This window comes from Sitodiplosis mosellana, unplaced genomic scaffold (assembly GCF_009176505.1).
Source record: "Sitodiplosis mosellana isolate CC-2019 unplaced genomic scaffold, AAFC_SMos_1.0 Smas_scaffold_6150, whole genome shotgun sequence".
NCBI classification, from domain to species: domain Eukaryota; kingdom Metazoa; phylum Arthropoda; class Insecta; order Diptera; family Cecidomyiidae; genus Sitodiplosis; species Sitodiplosis mosellana.
In genome coordinates this window covers 1,736,081-1,748,620 of record NW_022601391.1, presented here as the reverse complement: position 1 = coordinate 1,748,620, position 12,540 = coordinate 1,736,081, and the positions used below count along the sequence as shown (strand labels likewise).

At 33.0% G+C, this 12,540-nt stretch overlaps 1 protein-coding gene across 16 annotated transcripts in view; it reads left to right on the top strand.

Moving 5' to 3' along the window:
- The window catches only part of LOC129574045 (guanine nucleotide exchange factor DBS), an 87,847-nt gene extending 83,685 nt beyond the window's left edge, over nt 1-4,162 (top strand). For 12 of the 16 annotated variants that reach the window (XM_055455362.1, XM_055455361.1, XM_055455368.1 and 9 more), the window contains 4 exons: nt 131-649; nt 740-1,022; nt 2,709-2,835; nt 3,076-4,162. In XM_055455362.1, the coding sequence (XP_055311337.1) occupies nt 131-649; nt 740-1,022; nt 2,709-2,835; nt 3,076-3,173 (1,027 nt within the window). In that variant the 3' untranslated portion in view covers nt 3,174-4,162. Of the gene's footprint in view, nt 1-130; nt 650-739; nt 1,023-1,549; nt 1,902-2,708; nt 2,836-3,075 lie in introns of those variants that run through there. The other 4 variants (XM_055455364.1, XM_055455363.1, XM_055455374.1 and 1 more) reach the window with 1 other exon arrangement.
- Nucleotides 4,163-12,540: the final 8,378 nt, after the last annotated feature.

The following is a 12,540-nucleotide window of genomic DNA, read 5'->3' as shown; positions in this document are numbered from 1 at the left end:
CGCCGCGCCCATCACAATACTACATAGAACACTGATTTAAATAAACGATTGTTCTCTCTTCTCGTTTTCTTTATTCATTTTGGTTTTTTTTTGTTCTCTCTCTCTCTCTTCTCCTAAAAACCAAATGTAGATTTAGTGATAATGGCACATGTGCTAAGGAGTTGCAAAAGGCCCTCGATTGCATGCTAATCGTGCTGAAATGTGTTAATGATTCGATGCATCAAATTGCAATAACTGGTTTTCCAGCCGATTTAACACAACAGGGCGAACTGTTGTTGCAGGATTCATTTCAGGTGTGGACTGAATCGAAGAAAGACATTCGTTTGCGCTTGAAAACACAGCAACGCCATATCTTCCTCTATCAAAAGGCGATGCTCTTCTGCAAACAAGCATCGAAAACTGGCCATACCAAAAGTACTTATCAATTCAAGCATTACGTGAAAATGTCACAAATCGGCCTCACCGAATCGGTGCGCGGTGATGCACGTCGCTTTGAAGTTTGGCTGCAAGGTCGACAGGAAGTGCACACGATCCAAGCGACAACAGTTGAAATTAAGAATAAATGGGTGGCTGAAATTAAGAAAGTGCTACTCAATCAACTGGAAGAGCTGAAAGACGAAAAAATCAAGCAGTATAGCTTGAGCCACAGGTAATTCGTCCGCATTTTCGGCTCAATGTGAATTGAAATGTATTTTTAAATGTCGTTTTTTTTCTGCATCGGTTTTTTTCGTTTTTCTAGTGCCAATCCATTTCGACCGTTACGACAGACTGTCTCATGGGATACGCCAAATGCAATGCAAACCACTCCACAGCGTGCAATGAGTATTGACACCAACAGCACAAATAGTAACGAAACGAACCGTTGCTCGAACATCAGCGACGAAAGTGGACCAATTACAACACCAGCTGCACCCATTAGCTCATCATCATCCGAACACGATAATCATGAAGCTGGCCACGATTGGAGCTCGGACTATTCAAACAGTGAAGATGAATATCCAAATGCCGAAGACACAGCACTGGTAAGCAATACATGTTCATTTTTAACCACAAAACTACTTACCCCATATTCTTTTCTTTGGATCGAACAAAAATCAAATAAAATAATAGTTTAATTTTTTTACTGATATTTTCGAATGAAATTTGATTTTCATCCATTAAATTTCAATTTTTGGGGATTTTTTTTACTTTTAAGTTAAATTTTATTACACTTGGTAATCATTTTTAATTTGTTTTTTTCTCTTCATTTTCCTTATAACCGAATTAATGCGAACATCAAAATAAAACTATCACATATAACACATACAACATACACATACCAAATTAAACAAAAACCAAAAAAAAAAAAAAACACCCAATTTTCTTTATAACATCCATCATTCGACATTTCACAACACACATTTCAATGAACGCAATAAACAAAAACCTTTGGCGTTGGTAATTAACATCGAACCAAAACTAATCATATCATCGACCGATTAACCGAACATTCCTCATTGATTCGAAATTCCATCAAAACTAAAACCAAACCAAAACTGTTAAAATAAAGGATGTGTGGAGCGTATTCACGGCACCATTTCAGCAAAAGCAAAACAAATCGAGCGATTCACGTTCATCACTTCCAGCACTACCATCATTGCCGTCATCGATAATCGAGGAAAGCCAACACAAATCGAATTCCACATTCTACGTTTCAGTCGAAGATTAAACACACTGTCTCCCTCTCCGTGGCTCCCGTGTGATTTTCTAATAAAAAAAAAAACCCTTAAACAATGGACATTAAAAAAAAATGCAACAAAAAAAACAAGACGCGAAATACCAAAGATTGATGAAATTTTAAAACTGAATTTCGATAAGACTGATGACTGATCATGAGGCAAACATGTTGCAAACAACAAAAATGAAAGCAAAACACGAGAATGGTGCACACGAAAAAAAAAAACATACAATGTGGAATTCTGAAGTGGGAAAATTTAAATGCTTTTATCCAAAAAAAAAGACGATTGGACGGTGGCAGCAATCCAAAATAGCAATAAAATCAATTCTGTAGTTCAAAGTCTGTGTGTGTGTTTGTGTGTTCAAAATGGGGGGCTAATGGATTTAATATAGATACAAATGTTTAATGTAAGTTTACAGTGTTTAAGAACATGCTAGTTTAATAACTCTGCTCTCGCTCCAACAAACGAAAAAACTCACGCCGTCAAACATTCATCTACTCACACAAGCTCGGACATTTCAATCAAATGTTTTTTTTTTCTTCTCTGCATTTTTTTTGATCGAATGACAGATTTGTTTTACTTTGAGTTTCTCTTGAGTTTGCGTCTGTTTTTTCAGTTTGTTTCAAAGCGATTGGCTTGTTTTTGTGTTTTAATACTAACTAAATGATCACTGAAACGCATCAAAATAACCCACAATTCCGGACATAATCCAAAGTAGCATCATATGAAAATTGGTCATTGCAACAGCATTCAATTAACATGTAAATATATTAAAAATTTGGATTCATTTAGCCAACAAGTAGAAAAACAAATGGATTTTCTTGCGTGTTCGGTGAATTTTTTGTTTTGTTTTTTTTTCTCCTTAAGTGTGGATTTGTGTTACTATTTTCATTGACATGCTTACTGCAATATTGCTTTTCCATATATTTTGATACACGATGGCGATCTTTGACAAATGACTGATTTTGCAAATTATTTCGATTATTCCAGGGTAATCGTTTTATATCATTAGCTGACTACTGTGCAATGGGGCATTCTGAAGTCTCAATGAAGGAGGGTGACGTTGTTGAATTTTTGAAACGAGGCATCGGCGGATGGGTCTACGTCAAAATATTGAGTAAGTAACGGTCATATCAATTGCTATCTTGGTCTTAGACATAGAATATTTTCTAATTTTATTTTGAAATTGCAAAAATGAAAAAAAATTGGAAATGAAACAGAAAATGTTAACCGAAAATGTATTGTTGTCTTTTTCGATTTCAATTTTTTTTTTCGTGAATTATTTTCCATAAATTTTTTTTAAAAATTAAAATTAAATATTTCTCTCTCTCTCTCTCTCTCTCTCTTTGAATCTTAGGCAATAATGGTGGTGAAGGTTGGGCACCGGCCGCATTCTTAGAACCAATTCATCGACGAACACATCGCAGTGGTAGCAAACATACTGCCACCGAATAAATCGAAAACCATACATACATAGAAAAACAGAAATACTGGCATTTACTACAAACAATCTAATTAATAATCACACTTTCCAAACTTTCCAAAAGCAAAGCAACAGCAAACAACTGAAAATTAAAAAAAAACATCAAACACTTTCCATTTTTCCAAGCATCTTTTTCCAATTTTACTAAAGAAAGCGACCAATTCAAGTAAAACTAATCATATTGAAAAAAATTCAGCTAAACATGAAATATAATTAACAAAACAAAAATGACTATGGAATACCGACGATGAGAGGAAATTTTCCATTTAAAAATATATCACATACAATATTTAAAAAAAAAAACAAATATCGTGTACAATATATAGTTAAATTTGGAACCTGTTGATCCCTTCTTATGTGGCTTTAGTATAGAATAATATTGTGTTGTTTCTTTTTTCTAAAAAAAAGGCAAGCAATTTGTAAAATGTATTATTTAGTTTTTTTTTAATAATTCGCAAATATGCCGAAAAAAAATATTTTTCATCAAGTCATCAAGTATCTACTGGCATACATTATATGTTAATTGTAAGAATTGAGAACATTAAATGATTTAATATTAAAGAAATCGTTCATATTATTTAGCAAACAGATAAATACAAACACAGCCTGCAAATTTTATCGATATAATTTAGGTCGTGCATATATTTCGTAGGATTCAATTAGCCGTTGAGCTTGTTAAATTATTTATTATAAAAATTGAATGAAAATTAAGAAAAACATCTGCTTAACATTTATTAAGTTGCTTACAAAGCGAAACATTTGAAAATATTGAGTTGCATATATACAAATATATATTAAATCAATCCGAAATGAAAATCATAATGAAAAGGTTGATGCAAAATGTTATACAAAAATAGCTTATTGATTTAAGGTACAGATTTAAAAAATAAGTTAAAATGAATCAACAAACAATTGACTATTCTATTTAAGATTAATAAACACAATTTAAATGAAAAAAAAATTATTTTCTTTATCTTGTTGGTAAATTTGTTCGAATAAATTGTGTCGCACATCTTCTTGTTTGTTATTCGTTCATTCGTTTGCTATTTCATGTTCTATTGATTAATTCGTTCGAAAGATATGAAAAAAGTAAGGAAAAACCTTTCAACAGCCGCTGAAATGAAAAACCAAACCTGTCAACGTCAAACCTTTGCGAGGTTTTCGCTGTTTGGACATCCCAAGCACAATTTCACCGCTAGAATAGAGCAAAATTCAAACACACAGTGGAGGTATTTTCTGAAATTTTTATTTTTGCTTTTATAATTCCTTTGTATTAGTGAAATGCGAGACATCGATAATGAATTTGTATTTTGAATTGTTAGTTTTGTCATTAATTTTAAAAGTATAAGTATCTGTTTGTTTGGTTTTTTTTTTGTATATATTTATTACGTACATTTGTAACTAAATCTCTTTGACACATCTACTGGAATGGAATTTGCGATTGAGAGAAAAAAAACATCAACAAATTCTCATTTGGAAAATCAAAATAAGAAATACAATGGTATTTTACTCAGGTATAGCTGTTGATGATGTCATCGAAGCTTTTGAAGCTTTAAAACCGAATGCATTCGAATTCGCCGCGTGTAGCTCAGTTTGAATCGGTTACCACTTCACTCAAACTGTGCAATGCGAAACGTATTTTAAAGTCATTAGAATTGTTAGCAACAACAGAAATACACCAAGTACAACCACATCATTGCCGTTTTACCGAATAAAATAAATATTTGATTGAATGATGTTGAACATTTCACAGTGTTTTCTTTTCATTTGTTCATATGATTTATTGCCAAATAGAACGGAAACTCTTGTTTTCACGTTGAAACAAAATAAAAATTGTCTGAAATAAATTTCTTCTTCGAAAGAAAGGTCAATAAATTTTTATCATTCAAATATTTACTGGGGCAAAATAGAAAAAATTATGAGTTTCGATAAAGACAAACACATAATAAACCGGAACGAATAGAAAAAAACAACTGAAATAAACTCCCACAGTACAAAATTACGATGTGTTGTAGGTGTGAGAAAAAAAAAATTCAGAAAATTCTTCATTATTTAAACAGTTTCATTCTGTTTCTATAATTTTTATCGGTATCCATACGTTTTATTTGTCTATTGATTTGAGTTTGGTTGCATTGTTTTGCTTTTGTGGTTGTTGTTGTTGTTGTTACTGGAATACATCGAGTATTGTTTTGCTACAATTGAAGTCGGTTACTTTATTGATTGAGCGTACGTTTTAGTTCTATTTCTTTAATTGCGGAAATGTTGTTGTCTTGTTGCTTCATTATCATCATTCTCTTAAAATGTAATGTGTTTAATTGTGATAATTGTCTATTTATTTAGTCAATGAATAATGTCAATAAAATGGATGTTTGAGATATTTGAACAATTCTAGGTAAAACAATGTGATAGTTGATCGATTCAGTTTTTCTTTTTTTATTGTTTGCATTTCGGCTAGAAATCCATCGGTCAATTCGATGGTGGAGAAAACGAAAGAGATGCATGTAATTGTGTGAGTGTATGTTTCGATTTCGGTTATTTTACGATTTTCAATTTTTATGTTGAATAAAATTTGAGAGCATCATAGCTTCTAGCTCTTGATTGGTTTGTCTGTTTTGATGACAGTACGCTCAAATAAAATTGGTTGATTTGTCGAATGACAGACGGACGAATATAGCCGTTGATTTGCCCGGTTCGAAGAAAATAAAAATAATATGATTAATCGAACTGGTCAATTGCCATATTATAGACCCGAGGATTGGTTCTATTGGTAGACTTGCGATCTGAATAAAAACTATTTCCTTAAACGTTATGCTTTTTTTTTATTAGTAACTGTAATCATGTGTAAGTTGTCGAATAAATTATAAATTACATGAATCAATATTAATATATGAAGCGTCCGTCACTTGCAGAAATGGGACTGAACGAGAGACCGACAGAGAAACAGATACTGAGACATACTTTTACCGCTTGAACGCTCTCCCACTATCTCTCGCCCCATCTCTCTATCACTCCCCCTCTCTCAACTGGCTGCTCAGCCGTGGACATTTCATTTCTTTAGGTATATTATAGTACGTAAAGAGTAATTATTAATGTAATGTGTTCGATTATATTATATTCATTATTTGGTGTTGTATTTTATATTTTATAGCCTTTTTGTGTGTGTGTGTGTGTGTGTGTTTGGATAGGTGTTTTTTCTGTTCTTGTTGTTGATGTGGTTGTTATTATTGTTGTTTTTTTTTGCTTGCTGTTTACTTATCGGATATTGTGTTAATAAATTATGGAATGCGTCTGAAAATGGATATAAATGCCATGTATACTATTGTTAAGATGCTACGAAAGGACAGCGTTTGCTGTTCCATGGTCAGATTGAGCGTTTTTGTTTTTCATTTAGCTTCTCAGTTTTCATTCACTTTTGATATTCACACATTGTATTGGCTATTTTCTTTAATTTATTTTTTTGTTGCTTCATTTTTGTTGTGTATGCCTATTTCCATGTAGTGGAAAGTGAACACCTTTACTATTATCATTTATGATTAGCTATTGTATCATTGTATCCATTACCTATTTTATTATTTTCTGGGCCTGTTTGTATGCGTTTATGTTTGTGTGTTTGTGTTGCAAGACTTTTATTGCTGTTTGCATTTCTAAGTATATTCTTTATGCCCATTACTATGGAGTGGTGTGCAATCGATATGGTAAGCTTTTCGGTTAATTTTTTCTCACAATTTTCCCCTATTACTTGTGTGTGTGTGTGTTTTTCTTTCTGTATGTCAGTTTATTTGTGTGATGGTTCATATTTTTTGTTGTTGAGCTTGACTTTTCCTTCTTCTTCTTCTTTCGTTTTGTTTTGCTATTTCAATTTTGTTTGTTTGAACTTTGCTATGATGAATTTGTTTTCTTGGCGATGATAGCGATATTATTGCGCTATCATTATCTGTGTGTATCATTTCGGTTTTATGCAATTGCTTGAAGGTGTGTTCATTTACTAGATATATTTCATATGCTGTTTTCCATGGCTGACTTGTGTTTTCACTTATTCTGTGTGTTTTTTTTTTTATTTCACCGTTTAACTGTATTTATGCAGCTGGGCTTTGTATTTATTTTCAATAAATTTGTCGTTTTTTGTTGTTGTTGCTTGTTGCTTGTTGATGATTTAAGTCCTGTATTGTTGTTGAATTGCTGTTACATTGAATGATTTTCCCTATGCTTTCTCTGATCTTCGCATTCGATTATATTATTGTTTGATTCTTTGATCGGATCGGATCTGATTCGTTTTTAGCTCGTGTATAGTTTGTCAAACACAAATTAATGAATTATTGAACTTCTTTTGGAAACGCAATACGGATATTGACACGTCAGTATCAGAATTGATTACGTATTTGGCAAGAACTCTTTTTAAAACGTAGTTTTGACTGCAAAATGGAATGGAATGGAACTATACTGACAAAATTCCGGGTTCAAAAATACCAGTAACATGTGCTAGAAGGAAATTCCTTCGAGGAATGTACATAAAAATGAGTGAAAATTCAAAAAGAGAATTAAGCGGATTCATTCGCTATTAATCGTTAAAAGAACATCTAAACTGAGTTTACTGCGAACAACATCTCTTTTATGCTATTTTTATGTGAGACAAAGTTTGCCAGCAAACAATTTGGTTGTGTCAGTTAACGCCCAACGTTCTATTTTTAGGACACAAAAATTGCCGATTTTTTATGACTTATTTTAGATTTTCTTCTATCCTGATCAAACGGCTTGGAATTTTCACATGCCGTTTTGCATGTGTGTTAGGAAAGGTTTGAAGAATGTTTTCCAATTGGCAGATTTCCGGTAAATGCCGGAAAATGCTGGAAAATTGTGAAACTTTGGGAAAATCATATTTGGTTTCTCAAAAGTATCCCGTCAAAATGTCACCAAAAAATTCGAAATTTTTTTTTGGCTTGGGCGTTAATGGGTTAAATGTTGATTGAATGAAAAAAAAAAGTGGCTTGATTATTACTGTTACTGTATTGTGCACTGTGTCATTAGATTTTTAGTGTCAAAGATATGCTCGCCGTTTTCGCCGATTCAATTCGGAATGCTGATGTCAATATGACCGTATTGGTTTCAATGTTTTCTTAAATAATCGCTGATTAAAATTATGAAATTTTCCTTCGCTTATCTTGTTTCAACTTTGAATCGCATTCTCATTGATTTGGTACGCGTAAAGTTGCGCGCTTCTCGATATCCTTTGATTTATAGACTCCTAATGTGTAATCACATTTGGACACAACCCTATTCTAAACGAAAAAAAAGAGAGAATTTGCCAACACAAATAAACATTTCTTTCGCCAAAACGAACAAATTGATTTAAAAAACTGGTCAAAACCTACCTAAATAAGAAGAAATAAAAAAGGAACGAAATCAAAAATTGCTCGGAAATTTTCGAGTCGAAAGTTTCCTAAAAATCTATGAGGAAAGTTTACGTGAAGTCTCTTTTTTTCTAACTTTGCTTTTTTCTCGTTTTTTTTTTGTTTCATCTCGTTTTCCTAAATCATTTCTTTATATAATTTTGAACGTTTTAAATATTTTCCTAAACATTTATCCAAAGTGTTTCATCTGAAATGCCTAAAAAATGTATACATATATAGTAGATTTCGTAAATTTACTTAATTATTCAATAAATAAATTACATTTAATTGATCTTAATTTTGTAAAATTTTGTTCATGTTTTGACGACACTTCATTTATCGTGGTTTTTTTCATTTTTTTCTTCTTCATTTGCTTGTGTTGCTGTATATGTTAAAAACGTTTTAAAACTTACGTGAGAAAGTGTTTGTTGCTGCTGGAATTGGTTGTTGTTGTTGTTGTTGGTTGATCTTGATGTTGTTGTTCTTTTTGTTGTAATTTTTTGTGAATTGTTGTAGTTTGGCTCGTGTTAGCGTTCCCCGAGATAGTGGCCATTTGTTTGCTGTTGCTCTGTGATTCATTTGTCTATTCTCTTGTTTTTATGCAGTGAAACCAGTTTATGCAAATCGGTAATTTTTTTTTTTTTTTTTTCTTGTGTTTCCTTTAATTATAGCACATATTTTTGTCTTTTTGTTTCGCCTTTTCATTAAGTGCACACGCGTGCAAACGTACGTCCGTTTATGTGTGTGTGCTTATTTTTGATACTCTTTCCAAAACATCGAAATAGAGGTAGAAAGTTTGGGATTTTTGTTTCTTTTTGTTTTTGTCTTTGTCCAAAGGCACTTTTTTGTATTACAAATTTCGAACATATTAATTTCGCTAAAAATATTTGTTTCTCTCTTTCTCTCTTTTTTTGTGTTTTTGATCCGAAAATACGTTTTTTTTTTTAAATTTGTTGTTACTTTTCGTTATGAAAAAATTTCTAAGCTATAATTTTTATAAATATTTACGCATTTTGCTTTCCATTTGTTTTTGTTTTAAAAAAAAAATTTCATTCATAATTAAATAGATTTGGTTGTTTTTTTGACTTTTCTCCTAAACGTATGTGTGTGTGTGTATGTGTTTTTGCCATTATTCCAAACCAGAAAAAAAACACAAAAATCTTTTCGTTACCTCCGAAGGAACTAAAGTAATTTTGGCTTGAATTTTGTATACCAAAGCCATTTTTCGTTGCACTTTTAAAGAATTTTTTTTTCTATTTTGATTTAGTTTTTGTTGGACTAATTGAGAAGTAAAATCGAAATTTAGCCTTCGCTCCTTTCCCAATAGCCCCCGTCATCTCCCAAACGATTTCCAAAAGAGAATGATTATGCATATCTTTTGATCATTTATACACATATTTGCTTAAAATTCGTAAAATATTTATAAAAATTATGAAGGTTCAACGTGTGATTTCGTTTTTATCTAAATTTCTCAAATGAAAAGGGCGACTTTTTTTTTGCTTTGTAAATACCAAACGATTCAAGACCCAAACTGTTCGTCTTCACATTGGTTTCTCATAAACGGTTTCCTCTCTTACACTTTCACTGTGCATCCACAACGAAGTTCCCAAAAAAAGCCGAAGAAATCAATTGGCGACGCCAATGCGTCAATGTCAATTCCACTTTCTTCGCATATATACAACTTATTTGTTTGTCGTGTTTTCCTTTGCCTATCCTTTTGTCTCTTGCCTTTTGTTTCTCCCGATTCATTCGAATTATCCGGAGCAAACCACATACCAGACTGTCATCATTTTCCGTGGTTCGCTCGGTAACATTTCGAAAAGTACAATACACTTTCTGTGTGTTTTTTGTCACTTTTTTGGTTAGGGTTGTGTCTCATTCATTTTCATTGTCGTTCCATTGTGTGTTTTAATATTCGTGATTACAGAACTGTGTCAATGATTTTAAATCATTTTCTTACGTTGTAAAATCATATTGCAATTGCTAAAATCATAAATGGTTCTTTCGTCACTGCTACGAGCGATCGGTCCAATTCGACTCATACTTTTCAATTGGAATAGACATATTTTGCAGTTTATACAGCTCGATGGCTATAGCCATATAGAGTGGTAGTTTTCTCTGTCTGAAGAATTGCTTAAACCACAAAATCAAAACTATCCTATCTAATTAGAGCTCCTTCAAAATGTGTCGAAGGGTCAAAGCACCTCAATTGGATTAGGACAACTAAATGTTTTCGGTCGAAAAGTATGAGCCAAATTCTCTTGAAAAATAAAAACAAACTAAAGCATATTTGAAACTTAAAACTGAAATTGGTATCAATGCCAAACAACTACTGTTCGCAATGGAATGTCAGCTTAAACCAAATTAATTAACAGATAGAAATAAAGATTAAAAAACGATCGTTGAAAATCTAGTGTAGTTTAGCTGCATTTGTGTCGAATGTTTACTGACCTCGACATTCGGTCAATGGTTCAATCTTGATTTTATCTCTTGTGTTTGAATTTGGACTGGCCTCAGATTCATCGAAATCGTTAAGTTCGTCGGTGAACAAAGGTGAAGGATCTTCGTTGGGCGATGTTGATGACAAAAATCCATGTAAAGATGATTTGAATGGTAGTCCATTGATTGCAATATCAACACCAACCGAATCAAAATCATCGATTGGGAAATTAATTTGCTTCTCTGCACTCGGACTGCTCACGTGATCCTTTTTCGTAAAATGAATAGAAAAAAAATTGAAATCGCCAGTCAATTAAACAAGATGGAAAATATGGCCCGGTATTCACTGTTAAACTAGACTTGAATCGAAAAAAATACAACTAAAATTTAAAAAATCATTTCGAAGGTTTCAAAGAAATAGTTGAATACATTACTCAATTCTACTTGAATACATTTCAACCAAAAAAAATATTAGGTAATTGTATAAGCTTTTGGAAACCCGGGAAATGAATCATTGATTTTCTGGGCGGCTCAACATATTTTATGTTCGAGTTTTGTTGAAGACCTCATCAAAAATGTGGCCCAAAAAAGTAAGCTTGACGCTAAAGAGTTACGGTCTTACCGATGTTTCCTTATAGTTGTTATTGTTGTTGTTGTTGTTGTTGTTGCTGCTTGAGGCGGTTTTACTGAGGTGTTTGAGCTGTTGTTCCATTGTATTCGAGTGTCTCGATGTTTTATCACTTCGACCTATGGATTCGGTGTGGCAATGCTTTGATATTTCGGTATGCGGTGGAGTTCTCGAGTCATTGCTGCGATTTCGGGTGCGATTCGATATAAGATCACCGTTGCCGCTCAAATTATGTTGTTGCATCAAATGCAAGCTCGACAGACCGCTTATGCTGTGAATGTTTGGCATAGCTGGTGATGCTAATCGTGGCATGGGAAAATTCATTTCATGGCTACTCGGTTGACTAGATGTGGCGGGTGATCCCAATTTCGGTTGCTTCAAACATCCTACACCACCGCTATCTAATCACATTCATTTCGTTTTAATTAACTTTTCGCAATGTTGCACTCTATTGATCATGATATATTTCAAGTGGTATGCAAAAGGTGCAAATAGTAGCAAAATGAACCATTCTGTAGAATTGCATCGCATTCATTTACCTGAGCGTAGGTTAAAATTTGATAAATCGGATTCAGAGTGGTGTTGATTGGCGACGGCAGCATTTAGATGTTGTTGCCGAAGCCCCATCACAGCCGCCATAGCAACGGCTGCTTCGGAAGAAATAGAGTCATTAGCTCCGCTACTGGACGACATCAGACCATTTGGAGATGAATGAAAACCAGGAATTGCACCATCATGAAACGGGTACACCGGCTACGGAAAGCCATGTTTTCAAAATGTACCAAACACAAAAAGACACTCAGAAAAATGGAAACAGAACAATTGCGTTGCGCTAAAAAAAAAAATACTTGAAAATATTTACCGAGTGCCGGCCATACGCTGCTG